Consider the following 16450-nt stretch of genomic DNA (forward strand, 5'->3'; position numbering starts at 1 on the left):
ATCCCAGTAATGCTGTAATATCACTTTGCACACTCTCATCGCATTTCTTAGTTTGAGATAAAATTACCTTATGTTAAATAAAACTAATTATAACGGATGAATCGCGTATATTAATTATTTTTTTTTTTTTTTTTTTTTTTTTTTTTTTTTTTTTTTTTTTTTTTTTTTATTTTTTTTTAAACATCCCGACGTTTCGAGCACTTTGCAATGTTCGTGGTCACGGGTAGACTTAAAAATAATTAATATACGCGATTCATCCGTTATAATTAGTTTTATTTAAATGTGTAATAATCGCGAAAATTTAAGACTACCTTATGTTATTTAAAATGTATCAATGTCGTCAAGTCGATACTACGTCACTCAAATTGATAAATGCGATGGAACGCGATGTTTAAGCCCTAAACTACAAAAGTTAATACAAAATGTCAATACATACAACTACATTAGTGTAGAAAACATCGAATATCAAAATATAATTACCACGTTGATTTGCATCTTTCACTAACCAATAACAGCCGTATACTATAATCAGCCAATGCGTTGGAAAATTTTGAGCGTTTATTGCTGACGCCGGTTATCATTGGGTGCCTTGCTGGCAATATGGCGGACCAATGGAGCCTATAAATATTGCTTCGAGATCTGCAATTTACAAAAGTTGGATGAGGATTTGGCTCTTCTGTAAAACTTTATCATGTAAAGGAATAACAGTTAAGTCTAATTTTTCGTAAAAGAGAATCTCCATTGATCATATTTACGTCAAACATTATTTTTTTGCTGCTTTCTTTCAAATAGCTTACCTAGACTTAAACTTTTTACGAAGTTAAGCATGCGCGACTATAGTCTTCTTACCTATCACATTTTTATGGGACTGTTTCGTTTGGAATTTTTGCCAAAATTAGAACATTTACGAATGCCAATTACGTTATAGGCAAGAATAAACGTGAAGGGGCAGGGTTTTAAAGAGTGTGAATTGAATGATGATGATGAAGTCACTCTACGATTTTTATGTTACTTTCAAATAACTATGAGCACGCAAACGCGGCTCTATGACCAGAATGCACACGATTCATAACAAAACTCGTTCAAATCGATAGCGAAAGTTAGATTAGTAATGAAAATTAAACGCGATGACTTATTTTATATATTATGACCACAAACACGCATCCCATTCGCTCATTATCGTTAAAGGAAATACTTATGACCCTAAATGAGAACTACCGTTGAAATAAGGTTCGATTAATCTAGGTTGAAAAGCAAGACACGAATCCTAGTTCGGCCCGCGTCGTGTCCTTGGTTATCTACTTATGGTGTGCTCCTACTATGTACTATACTAATAGCATTTATAAAATACGAGACCAAATAAAATGTACATAAACTAATACGAGATATAGTTTTATAATAATTAACAATTTTTCGCTCCTAATTTACCAACGTAAAACGAAAATTTCTTTAAAATCATTATAACGGCTAGTCACTTTTGTGAGTAGAAACGTTCGTTTCATTTAGGATTTACAGAAGCTATTTCGTAAAGATTATCTAGATCACTGTTACTTTTTTTATAGGTAATTGATTTACTTTATAAAATTTGCAAAAGTAACAAATTGTTTCTTTGTACTTTGAAGCAATTCACTAAATTACACCATATTAAATTCAACATGAAGAAATTTGAATGTAATGTCTAAATAAATTGTTATTAATTACAAAAATTTAACAAATATGTGCAAATAAACTAAGAAGTTGGCAACGTTTGTGTTATTAATACATTTATTCAAACTGAACAAATAACTAAGTGACTAAAATATGAATAATCAAACACATACTACAGTTATGTTCAGTTGTATCCATTACGTAGGAAATGTCGAACTCTTATTTCACCCCTACCTATATCTATACAACCTTATGTTTCGTATTGCGTTCCTTCAATATCCTTTCCGTATTACATTTTAAAGGAGCTTTGGTAATGCCACTGTTAGAACCTTTTGATTAAGTGGGAATAAGATATATATTCGACATAGGAAAATTCTTAACGATATAAAGATTAAATTATTCATAGACAATTCAAGTTAAAAGGTTAAATAAGTTACTCTACAATTACGAACGAACTTTAAAAAGGGGTAAAATAATATTTTTTTAATCAATAACAGAGGAAGATTTAAGATTTAGTAGGCAATCATTAAAATACGCTTTCCTTTACTTTTGTACTCTGCAACTAAAAGTACTAGTCGTATTTATGTATTACATCTTAAATATAAAGGATAGCTTTCAAACGTATTTTTATTTAAGGAGCCTTCTGATCAATATACTTATAAAATTTTCTATTTTAGTATCTAGAGAGGTAATGTTACACTTTATAAAATATTTAAAAGATCCTTTGTGTTTTGGAGGACTTTAATAAACTCGTAAAAGTGGATATTAATTTTCAATATATCGTAATTACTTTGAATTTGTACCGGAGAGAGGGGATGCTTGCTTCGCCTCATTATATTCCTTTCCTATGATAATACATCTACACTAGATGGCTCTGTATTGACTATTAAACAATATGATTCTATAATTTGTGTCGCTTTCGCTAAATAACCGAAGTGTAATGTCATTTCACTTTTATTTGTACATGGCCACCATCAGATGATCTGGTTCTTTTTTTTTAATATTTTCCTAAATATACCAACAACAGCTCGTCATATTTTTTTTTAATTTTTCAAATATTTTTTATTGGGTACATACATTTATTTTAAATGTACATTAAACTTTTAAATATAATTCTATATTCGAACGAGCAAACTTCGATAAAATTAAAATTGATTAACATATGTTATGACATTACATTTCGGTGGATTCGTTAAAATAATTAGGGTTTTTTTGATATTGTTGACATAATGTACTATCGATTAATGGCTAAACTAGAAATATGCAATAATATATCTCAATAAACACTTTGTAAGCATCTGCGTGTAGAAAAACGGCAATATTTACAATACTATACTGTGCTACCATACTTTTCGATATATAATATTATATTCTCGACCTTAGAGTAACTTTAAGCGAGAGGATACAAAAGTTAAAAAACGTTTAGAGAGGTATTATAAGAACAATCACACTCGACGAACTGGCTACTATGATCCTATTTAAAAAAAATCCAAAAACAAAACTTCAAAGGATTTTTGGTAAAAAAAATCATAAATAGAATATATTTTAAGCCATTAGTAAACCAATGTTTTCTTCCAACTTGAAGTATTTGGTCATATATTTGGTCCAATAGCTAGTATAAATTAGATAGAAAATTAATATCGTACTTGATAAAAATAACGAACGGAAAATAGTAAGCCAGTTCGCCGCCAATCAAACCGTGTCAGGTGACAAGAATGACGATTGATGAGGTGCAGTGATGCGGATGATGGCAAGATGAAGTTCGATAGGTGATGATCCTAAGGCTCTACTAACTACGCAACACGTATGAACAAACTCGTATTCAGTCCACGTACAAATATTTCAAAACCTAGTATACGTACTAAGTTATGAAACCGAAGCAATTAGTTTAGTAAAATATAAATGGCAGTTTTGATTTTTTTAGAATAATGCAAATATTTTCACCTATAAAAATTTTTCAAGTCTTCATAGAATTATTGCCTACTTAGTGAACATGGACCGTTCACGGATATCACGTTATCTATTTTTTTTTAAACAAGCCATTTTAAGTCGAGTGCTCACTTGCGAGCTGTAAGACCATTTATAATCTGTAATTCATATCAAAAATGCATCATAGATGCTGACTCGCGTTTGTTTCTGATCGATCTGTCGTTGTATCGTGTGCGTAATCAATAGTAGTCAACATGAATAACTAGAAGGTAATTTCGATTGCAATAAACTTCAGAGTGAAAATAGTACCTCTTATGTGTTTAAACCGTTAAGTGCATAAGCGTCAATCGCTGCGTTAGATGTTAGATGTAGTGTAGTCAAACACAGAGAATATTGAGTACCGTTGACAGAACAAATCGATGTTATTTTTTTATATATTTCAATTGTAGTTTTAAATTGTAAATTACTTACAGATCGCCAGTGAGCGTCCACCCTTAAGCGCCTACCTATCCGCACCACTTGGTCTCTATCCGCTATTTACTAAACACGCACTAGTACTAGGAATTTTATCACTTTTAATCACTTTTGCGAGTAATAAGTATCAAATGTATCAAAAACTTACCTAAAACGTTAACGTTAAACATTAATGAGTAAATGTGCATCACTTATACGCTTATTCAATGTCCAAGCGCTATTCTTACAAATAAATAGACATTCATGATAATTATAAGAAAACCCCTAACCTAAACCTATAGACGTAGCCAATTTAATTTTCATCTCAATAACAAAAGTACCGCTCTTTTCGTATAAATAAATGCTTTCAGTGATAAGCGGATATTTTTATCTTACAAAATAATTTCTGTTCCATATACTGAGGTTCTTTCACTTGATATGGCACGATTCCAAAAAACTATATTTAAATAAAAAATATTTTTTTCCATAGAACTCCGCTGATCACTGAATTTTTTAGAAAAAAAAAAACAAAACATATATAAATACATAGTCTTACAATGATAATGTAATATATATAGACAAGCTAATCATATTATTGGTGACACAGCAATCACTTACAATTATATTCCTTTACCATTTTTAAGTGAAAATTATATTTGTAAGTAAATCAAAATGATATCGAAGGAAATAACCTAAAAAGGCATCTGCTCGCTTTTGCAGAATGCAATTGCCATTTGGTGGGAGAAAAGAAAAAATAGTCATAAATCTACGAAAATATTGTATAACACTTATTGTTAAGTTTAAAATTTTGCTAAAATAAAACATAACTAATAAACTAAATTGAACTAAACAACACACCACTCAAACGCCCTATTAAATAGGGTTATTATATCAGTATCACTGAAATTGAAAGTAATCGTAAAAGAAATCTATTTTTTGTATCCTTCAGAAGAAATACAACGAGTTTGATGTTCAATCGAAAACAAAAAAAAATGCAATTTCTGGCGTCACTAATCATTAATATTTTTGATAAAATCAACTTCTACCTATTTTAATTAACAAAGTGCAGAATAAAATTAAAATAAAATCAATAATATGATCTAAACCGATACATAAAATTATTTTCAATAATACCAACTTAATTTTAACAAAAATTATTCCTAGCGCCTCAAGGAGGACACGTAAAAGTCCAAAATGTCATTACGTCCGAAGTCACACAAACACCATTTACGCGATTTGGTTAAGGTAGTCGATGAAGTCGTTGGAGAACAGTTGCAGGTTCGACGGCTCGGCAACGGGGATGCGGCGCGGGGCGCTGCACGTGCTCAGAGGTACCATCGGCCTCTCCACGGGCTTGGGCCGAAGTGTTGCCAGATATCGTTCCGCGAGTGACTCGCCGAGGCTTATTGCGAGAGTTTCGGGGCTCAGACCGAGCAAGGACAACGAATCCGTTATGCTCGCCAAGGTCGGAGTGAGGAACTTAGCAGATTCATCGGTTGGTTCAGGCGCGCGTGATGCCATGCTTGTATTGACGACTGGGCGCAACGCAGGTGGGGAAGCCCGTCGCGAAGGAGACGGTGCAAGACCCCACGTTTCTGGGGGGGTGCCGGGGGAGGGCCCCGGCACCGCCGTTTGTTATGGCCACTGCTGGAACAGCGGAAAAACCCGTTTTGTGAAACAGTAGGACAGCGGTTTCACGAAGTGTGTATCGACTACACGACAATGTGGGCATGTCACTGGATGGGAGTAATCCGAGTAATTGAGCCGCTGGTGTGGGTGCAGCAGTGGCTTGTAGCAGTTGTTACACTGTGGACAACAATTTGGATTAAAATTTATTTTGTTATGATAATTAACTAAGATGTTTAAATGTTATTTTTGAAAAGAAATATAGAGCTCACCTTCAATCTCTCAGCGCAACAAGGCGTTGCCATGAAAATGTCATAAGAGTACATTGTACCAAGCACGAGTGACGAGCCATCCCACTTCTGTCCGCAAAAACGGCAGCGAATTGTGCGATCAGGGTCACATCGCTCCAAGCACCCCATGCACACGCACGTCAAGTATTGCGTTCGTCCTTCAACTTTCACCTGTGAACAAAATATTATTTTTAATATTATATTCTATTACAAAAATTATGTTTTCCTGTTGAAAAGTTAGGTTAACACATATTGTCCTTAAAATACACGACAACATCTATATGTGTACGGCGAAGGGAATAAGATACTAATTCTAACATCAAACAAACACGTAAGTATCAGGAGCGCTCACATTCATGTCGTAATTCACTGAACAAACAACGCCAGTCGAGAAGTTTATACCGTCTCGCAAGGAAGTCTCTGTTATTTTGTTGACTTGAACAAACTTTCAGTATCCTATTTAACTTTGGAATAAAATTTAAATTGTTACATTTCTTATAACTCAAAACAAAATTTATTTTGATAAATGTAACAAAATGTTCCTAAATAGAATTTAGTTTATAAGTTCGCTAAAGTTATCACATAAATAGACATCGTAAAATAAATTTCAAATGTTATGAATAACAAAATCAATATATGGACGTAGAATAAAATGGTGAACAAACCTCAACTGCGCTGCTGGTATGTTGTCGAGGACTTAGGAAGAAAGTTCCATCAACCAGTGGGTAACGGTCGAAAACGTGCAGGGTCTCCTTGCACAGAGCACAAGACACACGGGGTTTGTGTTGACCTGCGAGCGTCGACAGGATGAACAGACGAGTGTCGTCATTGCCGTGGTTGCCCTCATCTTCAATCTGCAACAAGAATTATGTTTAAGTATCAACGTACAAAAAGTCTGAGTAAACATATGTTTATAGCTACTATACTCCAAACCGGTTTTAAATTTCCGATTTCAATATGCATTTACATATTGCGATGAATGTATCCCACCCAAGACAATTACCGCAGTACTCTCCCTTCCTAATAATCCAAGTAAATGACTGCATAAAGTTGAATAATGAAAGCCTGAAAGGCAATTATGCTGAATTCGGAGTCGAAGTCAAACAAAGGCTCGCAAGCACCACAGAGATCGATTGTGAACACAATTCGTTCACGTACGAGTACGAGCAATTTGTGAAAGCGAATAATAATGAAAGTTTAACGAGTTACGGTCGCGCGCTAGAACTTAATTAAACATATTATAGTAAATCATAAAAAGCTTCATATTGTTCCTACAATTAGCAACAAAAAACAGTTTCGTTTATATATCGATTTTACAAATCATACAGTTTTCATGTATGTGAAATAGGATGTCAATCTGGTAACGCAGGACTAGGAATACACAATCGGTTTGTAACATTGCGCGTGCCAGCATGTTTGATGTTAACATTCCTATTATTCTATTATTAGATTGACGTCGTGACACCAGGAACACATAAAACGTCTCGGCGAGAGCGCTGACCTACGCAAACAAACACAGTATGATATGCAATATAGAATAGTGCAGTTTGCCAAGATACGAGGCGGGTTGAACCATTCGGCATTACAAATGAACGCGTTGCAACTCAGGCTTTAACATTAAGTCTAATTTTCACTACAATTACAAACAAGATAATTAACGGAGCGATAACGACTCATCCATTTGCAAATTGGAATCGTAGCAAGCCTGTCGTCCATTTTGTAAATGATAAATAACTGGTCAGATAGAACATCTGCGAGGGACGTGTGTGATTGATTCGTCCCAGCAATCTGCTAATTCGCAAATGATTAATAATACTAAATTGACAATTTCTTTTGTATTTAATATTAAAAATTAACTGTTTACGTGTTTTATGTTTAAAATATCCGTGCTTGAATTAATTCGCTAAATTACTTGTATTCGCTTGAATTTAAATTATCACGTGTCGGGTTAAACGAAAGTTTAGTTAGGTTAGAAGGCGCGGGCGTCGAACTCTGTGCGACGAAACGTTCAAAACTTGCACAATTTACTAGTAGGTATACTGCAAGATTGATGAGCACTCTAAAGCAGACTATTTATTCACTCAATCCGATCACGCTCTTTGTCTCGATGTTCTGAATGATCCTTTTCGACATAAACGTAGACAAAGAGTTAAAAAATTATAATATCTTTCGATAAAAGATATATAAAGTCGCAATTACGTCGCAAAATCCAACTCTTGTTATAATGTTATCGAAGTAAATACGGCTCGGGATTGAATATTTAGATTTGTCTATACAAAATTTAAACTTTGTTCGTTTGTTTTGTAGTTCAAACAATAAAAGCGACAAGTGGTCGTTTAGAAGAGGAGACGAGAAGTATAGAGTGTGCTCGAAGCGTTGTTAGTCGTCGACATGCCGCAAAACGAATGTATACACATTAAAAGTTCCTAAATTGAAGGTGGTGTAATAATTAAAGAGATTCACGAAGGCTCTTGTTAGCTTTGGGATGCAGATGGCTGGAAGTAAAAAGGGGAAGTATAAGTTGAGATTATAAATATAAAGTACTAAAACTTTTAACTTAATTACATTTAAATTCATAAATAACCGAGTTTCAGAAAAAAATCTCTTGTATTATTTGTGGAAGAAATATAATTATTTGATTTTTCCAAACAAATAAAAGTTTCGAGCTCATAAATGCTAGCGCTGACAAACGCAAAGAAGAATTGCAATTTTTCAGCAGGATTTCAAACAATATGTCTGCTAGTGGATGATATTTGCGGTGCCCAATACATTTATCCTGACGGCTGCATTGCGTTTTACTCTATGTTTTCCATTGTCTGAGAGCATCGCAGTAATATTTTACTTTTTATATCAAAATGGGAATTTTAAGAAAATGAATAACGCTTTCTTCTAAATCGAATTGTTTTTGTTAATGTTTACTACGGTTCTTTCTTTTGTAGTAAGATGTTCATTTTTGAAATTTATTTCGAATATCTTGAGACATGATTATTTGATTAATCCTGACTTTACTAACATTTGTATCGAGGGTAAATAGATATTTGTAAAATATCAAGTTAACATTTCACACGATATTCAATATTGATGGGACATATGGGACCGAATATTTTTGCGAGAATATATTCTATCAGAATATTTAACTCGGGAATTTCTGTATGGGATTCACCTGAAATGAAATTTCATATCGCAAAAACGCGGATCAAGATTGTGTGAAATTTTAATGTATCGTATTCAAGATATTTTCCCTCATGGATTAGTCTCGCGTCTCAAATATTCGGTATTCCAAGAGGGACGCTTTGAAAATTCTCTTATATTGTATCATTTTAACAGGCATTTTAATTATAGTACACCTTGTATTTTAATTGATAAAATATTCATAAAATGCAAATTGCTTTTCAGAAGCCAAGTTTCATATTATTGCCTATAATATCAATGGTGAACGAGTTAACGATTACCATCGGAGATATCGATGTAAAATTATCATAGTCGGTACTTTGATGCGATATTGACGAGGAACTCCGGCGACACTTGTCGGAGATTCAATTTTAATAAAGATAGTTGAGAAGCGACTTTTCCGTCAGTGAACAGGAAATAATAAATGTTTCACAAGGACAGTTCCTTTTTTTAAACAGATGTCTTCCGGAATTCATATCACCATTTGCGATGGTTCAGAATACGTTTTTAATAATATAAATTCACGCTTATATAAATATAAAAATTTAAAACGCGTCAGGTGCAATCGTAAGCGAGAGTGTTAACAAAGTCATTGTTTATATGTGTGAGAGTGTGCGTGGTGCTTTAGTATATTAGACTCGGTTTTTAGGCGTGACGGTCACAAGGAACATGAAAAGCGACTTAACGTCAGTTAATTGTTAACCAATGTTATTCATTCTTAGTATTGGATTGAACACGAAGAGAGCTGTTCTATGACTTAGGATTTTCGCCTTCGTAAATAGTAGTTGTTGTATTGTATTATCAATTACTAGTCGCTACGCAACACCAACGTCATTATTCCTAGATAACACCGGGTAGGCAGATTATTTTTAAATAATAATTCAATATGAATGGTTGGTATGCAGATATGGCGTAATAATTATATACTATTTAAAAAGGTAAGCAGACACTAAAATCGGCACTTTGTGGTTAGTGGTCACCAACACCACAGACGATTCGAGTAATATGAAGCATTTGTTATATCACCAATACCAATATTGGGAGCAAAGATATTTTACATATCAAAACATAACGTGCCAAAACATGAAAGAACCAAGCCCGTGAAAGACAACACGAAAAGGTCCTATTATTTCGTCATAAAGGATTTCTCTTATAAAACTAAAATAGCTATTTAATTCCTGAAATAAAGACCATTGACTGCTTTAGTCTGTGCATACTATTTGATAATTGGTACAAATTGTGACCAAATCATAATATTAGCTTATCAGCGAAGTGTGATACGTACAAATTAAACGGCGCGATAAAACGTCAAGTGACTCTAGTTTCTATTTAAACAAGACTAAAACGTATTTTATTAGCTCCGTACAAGATATATGATTGTAACTAATTCCTTTGTCCAAGCGTAAAATGATATATAAATACGCGAATGTGTGTATTGATGTAGGTCAAGGCATGCCGACTCGTGAGTAATTGTAAGTATTTACGTTAAACATTTTAGTTGATATGTGTTTTGTTTTGAGGTTTATGATATTTATATGTATATATTTAGAATTCGATTATTTAATATAACAACTGCTAACTAACTTGCTAAGTGTTTTGATTAACGCCTTTAATGTATGTACTTTATTAAAAATAGTACCTTGACATTTCTCGAATTATTTCGATTATAGTAAATGTATTTTACATTTTACGTGTGTTTACGATTTAGTAATAAAAAACTGATAAATATATGGGAACATTTTTTTTATAATAACATGTGTTAATATGAACCTAACACGAGCAAGATTTTATTTTTAAAAGTTTAAGATGTCCACGTATTTGTATTTGACGTCTCAAAGTGACATTGACAACAAAATATTTCTTCGTTGTTATATTCTACGAATGTGACTAAATCACAACAAAGCGTTTGTGAAATGAAAAATTGTTTCCGATTCGACATGATATATTTGTTTTAAACTACCAATACGTCTGTGCGTTAACGTTATGAATCAACATTGGTTTAATTATATTGACTAATTAAGTTTTATGTCGACAAATCGAAGTCTGTAATAATTATTTCTACAAACATATCAAAATCTTATTTTTTAGACGTAATAATAATTCTTGAAATACCCATCTCATTATTTTTTATGACAAAGGTAGGCGGATGGGCAAAAGAGCCTGGTGTTAAGTGGTCACCAGCGCCTATAGATATTAGCGCTGTAAGAAATATTAACTATTTCTTTCATCACCAATACGCTACCAACGCTTGGAAGCTGTCATGCTCTTGTTGCTGTAGTCATGTAGTCTGCCTTAAACCAGAACACAAAAATGCTTAGTATTACCTACTGCTTGGCGATAAAATAAAAGATGAGTAGTTGGTATCAACCAGGAAAAACTTTCTCAAACGCTATCATCAAGAAATTGCAAAACAAAATTAGATTCTTATCATAAGTGGTAAAGATATCGATATATTTGCATTAGGTTAAGTCGTTGACATGTAATGAATCAGTAAGAGGTAAAGAAAATAATATCTTGAACAAATATAATTTTTAACAATGTTACGTCTGTTGAAGTATGTATCGCTTTTCTGTATTGTGGACGACCACGTGCGACATCAGCTGAGTCAACATGATTATTCATAACATGTGTTAAACTCCTTACGAAATGTATATCTGATGCCTTGATCAAACCATATGAAAAAAAAAACAACTCGACCACGTTATCAGTTTAATTTTCTGGTGCTAACGAGGTGTGATTTCGGTTTAAATCGGTGAAGTTTTTACAGAGTAAAAATTTACTTTATATGAATTTTAAGTAACTTATGCTCATCTATGTTCCATAAGAGATTCCTGTGCTAAATTTCATCCTCTTAGACCGTTAAGTTTAGACTGTGCATTGTATGCATTCCAATCATTTTGAAAAATTACAAAGTCGATACCGATGTATTTCAAAGCATACTTATACTAAATCGAAACACAAGTAACAGCCCATGGAATCAGAAGTCAAAACCTGTCATCGAACCTGCTCCTTTCACTTCGCCAGCCACTCATAAACAATTGAGCTACGAGGCATTAAACTCCTATTAGTTCTATTAAATTAACGTTCGATTTCTCTGATATTGAAACGTTTGATATTTCAACGTCTAATCTAATTTGCTAGACAAAGACTGGATAAACTTCATCTTACGGCTTTAATTCGCTAGACATTCGATATTTGATCTGAATCAAATTCAATAATTCAATTATTCTATCGTATTAAGCTATTCAATTATTTAACGAAATTACTTAAGTGTACGACTATTATAAAATTATATTTATCTTTTACTATTATCTGTTATTAATAATAAATATATATATAATCAGTAATTATGAGCAAACATTGATATCTCGATCCCCAACAAAGCGATAAGAACATATAGATATTTGGATTATGGACGAAGATAATATATTTTATGCACTGTGATAAAAATAAAATGTAAATTGAACCGATGTATAATATTAAACTCAAGGTCCATAATAAGAATTTGCTTATAAATTAAATTCATAACCAATATCCAGCTTATTACATGCAGCTCATGTGCATTTTTCCAGCATAAAATCGCGTAGATACGTATCTCTCCTGCCTATAATCATTTCGTTTTAAGACAAACAAATAACACATTTTTAAATATATAATATTATTATCTACATTTACTTATTAAAATATATACCAGAATATTATAGAGACAATTATTACAGTTCATATTTAAACAACGCTAGAAATAAATGTGTACTTACGCATATATCAATTTATATTAATTATGAATTAAACATATCTGCGTTCGAATTTTAAATATCTCTCTTCAAGAAACGGTTAATAATATTTCGTAGGGAATTAAATAAGAAGAAGCAATATTTGAATGCGACTTTAGTTGTACGAGTGAACGCAAAAAAAAATGTATAAATACGTTATACATTTTTTTTGCGTTCTAGTGGTAATGATAAGTTTTTTATTTATCAAAAGAATGTATACGAAATAATTTATTTAAAATTAATATTAAGAAATAAATACGCATTAGTTCATTTATATCGACCTGCTATACTATGCCAGTTTCTGGAATGTTAAGGATATACAAATTGTAATAGTAAAACATTTATTAAATTTATTGTCGTTCAAACAACATTGGTTCGTTAAACGTTAACCATAATAAAATGTATCGTATTATGCATGCAAATTAGTCTAAATAATTTTACTACTTATTGCGTGAATACATTTATTTAGGTTCAGATAAAATCACTACCACCATATTTTATATTTGTTTTGCACATATATTGATGTTTGTTTTGCATTGCAAATAATGAAAATGTACCTAATAAGATTTTTTTAAAAATATATTTGCATGTGATTTTAACAATATTAGTGTACAGTTTACATTTATGATATTTGCGCTTTTTATTTATCTAGATAAGAATTATTAGCTTAAAAGCCAACGTAAAATGTAAAAAAATACATACCTACAAACATAGTAAAAAAAGCCTCTTGTTTTTTCACATACCAAATTCTTTGAAAAATTAAAAATCTGCATAAAATGATTTTTTTTTCCAAATTTAACTAACATTTCGACCACTGCTTGCCAGTAAAAGTTATCTTTATTTACATATACGTCGTGAGTTTTAGTTTGGAGGTTCTGGATTTAAAATTTATTGTCAATTATGTACCTAAATGCATGACATGAGAAATTATATAAACCATTGATTACGTTATCATTCTCGATACGAGTATAAACCGACCGAGCAGCGATAACCCTGCACTTAGTTGTGTCACCTCCACGCAAGTTATCAACGATGTTTTGCAAAGTTGCCAACAAACAGCCTTGTGAGTAATTATCACTGGAACGAAAATAAAAGTTAAAATAACGATAAGAGTGAAAATAAACAAGATATCAACTTAATACAGGCTAACTAACTAAATTCAAAACAAATCAAGTAGCCTTATTCTTAGTTTGAAATATGATATTGTAAAAATTAAGTCGTTTATTATGTAATGTATATTAAAACAAAGATATGTGAATTGTGTGATATATTTTTATGTGTAAATCGTTACTATTCCTTTTTGAAATCAGAATTTAAATTTAAAAGATAATGTCTCGATTTCGAACAATTCACATTATTTAATATCTCTCGAACAAAGTCGCAAAAATAACATGGTAAACATATAATTGTCCGCATTATTGGTTGATAAGTTTACTTTTATTGGTTTACCGTTTCACGTATCATTTGTTACAATATTGCAGCAAATGAAATACAATATTTATATAGCCATGCTGGCCCAATGGCTCAAACTCCAAACCATCACTAAGATTTCACGTACTTAATACATACATGTAATTAAATTATTCTCCATGTAATCCACCAAAGCAATCATCTTTTAAAGCTTCTCAAAACTATTTTCAGTAAAAAACAAACTATTACGAATATTCATCTGATAATGTTCTTGATGGTACATGTCTTCGCTTTATATTCGCTTGGTTCCAAAATGTACTATGTATTATATTGTTTTCGTGTTCGACTGACGTTTTGTGGCGCTCTGTACACGAGTAAAACACTGACGAAACGATTTAAAGCGCCGACGTTTGTATTCGTTTCGTCCTAGTGTTGCAACCGTCATTGAGTCGATGTTGCATTGTACGAGTGCCGCGTTTAGAATTAACAAGCCCTATAATCATTTGCATATTATAAATAAACTATTCTATTTTCATAATTGAAGCTAAGTTATGTGATGTAAGAAATCGTTGGATTATATTTATACCAACGAAAGTGTTTTTTTAAGTCTTTATGTCAGTTTATTAACTGTCAAATGTTTGTTTCATTTTTTATTTAAGCATATATACATACATATATACATTGTTTTAAAATTGAAAGTTATTTAAAACATCCTATGTAATAAAAAGGTGTTATCAGTTAAATACCTTTTGCAATATTGAAACTGCATAAGAGTTTTTTGTTATTATAATATTGTCTATTTATTTCATTAAATTATCTTTGACGTTTTATTTAAAGATTTCTTATCTATATATATATACTACATTTATTTTATCACAAGTTATGCAATTTACATATGACATTTTTATCAGACATTTTGTTGTTTATATTGAATAATAAACGTTATCTTGTATAAGATAAAATAAAAAATCGTACTTGATAAAATCTACACAATACCTTAAATAATAATACATGATAATCATATCTATGAAATCTATAGACGAATTAAATAATTGAGATAACTCGGTTTGTTTATAATTTAAATTTCGAACAGAAAGAACAAATTTATTTTTTATTTTTATAATTAATTCTGGTCTGGCTGCGTTGGAAGAAATACCTACAGGCTACGATCGCGTAAGATTAATGTTGATTGGTTTTAAATCCACCGCTTTTAAAAATAAAATGTTTGTTAGGTAATATTAAGAATTAAAACTATGTTAATGGGAATTATCGTATGTTTTCGTATTTTAAGCCTTACCCTCAGTGAGTCATGTTTTATAAATTTATTTAGATTATACTAAGCAGGGTATCAAAATGTATTAATAAATCGTTTTAAAAATTATAAATGCGTTATAGGTATATCTAGAGATTAATTGTCAGCTTAAAGGGTTGTTACGAGTACATCAAAAGCTCGATAAAATGATATCGATAAATATTACCATATTTTGATCGAATGCTTGAAAATGAAATAAGTCGATAGTCACGATAATTGAACACGACGTTAACATTAATAGCAATCTATTTATAGTTTTGCAATTTAATAATAAAATGGAATGTGCGTGACATTAAAAACAGTGTTATCGTGGAATGAGATCACAGGCAATGTAAACAAGTTAGTAGGTATTGTTAGCTTTTATAACTGTCTTTTAAATCGCGCAATTTAAGTTGCCCCGTAAATCTACGTTTAACCCGACTACGGAAAAGTCACTTTCAATTATTTATCTTGTCATAAAAATAAATGTTTTTTTTTTAATTTATTGCATATGTGCAGTGACGTTCCATTGAATATCCATTGATAGATAGTCGTGTGTCAAAAAAAAAGATGTCTTAAAATGTATTGTTAAGTAAACAAATCTTAGGACGAGGTGGATCTCTAAGACTTACTGAACTTCGTCTGGCTGTATATAGCTTATAAAAAACAGACTTTAAGTGAATTCTAACAGTACTTCATTAGTCAAATAATAATTTGAAAAGATGTGCGGGAACAGATGAACATACATAATGCCAAAATAATGACCAATGGTGGCTTTTATTTGAGTGAAGTCGATGCGTAGTTGTAAGAATGCAATTTGCATATTAGCATACCTTGTTAGCGACCGCTGTCTGTTACTG

General features: G+C 31.7%; 2 protein-coding genes across 2 annotated transcripts in view; both read right to left on the minus strand.

The window, feature by feature from the left end:
- Nucleotides 1-4549: 4549 nt before the first annotated feature.
- On the minus strand, nucleotides 4550-5550 carry LOC124531704. Its single transcript, XM_047106203.1, has one exon. It carries the CDS (start codon nucleotides 5548-5550, stop codon nucleotides 5257-5259), a length of 294 nt encoding a protein of 97 aa, XP_046962159.1. The 3' UTR covers nucleotides 4550-5256.
- Nucleotides 5551-5561: 11 nt separating this feature from the next.
- LOC124531703 (headcase protein) overlaps nucleotides 5562-16450 on the minus strand; it is a 43949-nt gene continuing 33060 nt past the window's right edge. Inside the window, exons 3-5 of the mRNA XM_047106202.1 lie at nucleotides 6611-6799; nucleotides 5928-6116; nucleotides 5562-5835 (exon numbers count right to left, since the gene is read on the minus strand). Coding sequence (XP_046962158.1) covers nucleotides 5665-5835; nucleotides 5928-6116; nucleotides 6611-6799 — 549 coding nt within the window. The 3' untranslated portion in view covers nucleotides 5562-5664. The remainder of the gene's footprint in view (nucleotides 5836-5927; nucleotides 6117-6610; nucleotides 6800-16450) is intronic.

This window comes from Vanessa cardui, chromosome 8, assembly GCF_905220365.1.
Source record: "Vanessa cardui chromosome 8, ilVanCard2.1, whole genome shotgun sequence".
Classification (NCBI taxonomy): domain Eukaryota; kingdom Metazoa; phylum Arthropoda; class Insecta; order Lepidoptera; family Nymphalidae; genus Vanessa; species Vanessa cardui.

Bases quoted from the DNA above. Each gene is read 5' to 3' on its own strand.
- LOC124531704 (XM_047106203.1), bottom strand. From the start codon at position 5,550: ATGGCATCACGCGCGCCTGAACCAACCGATGAATCTGCTAAGTTCCTC.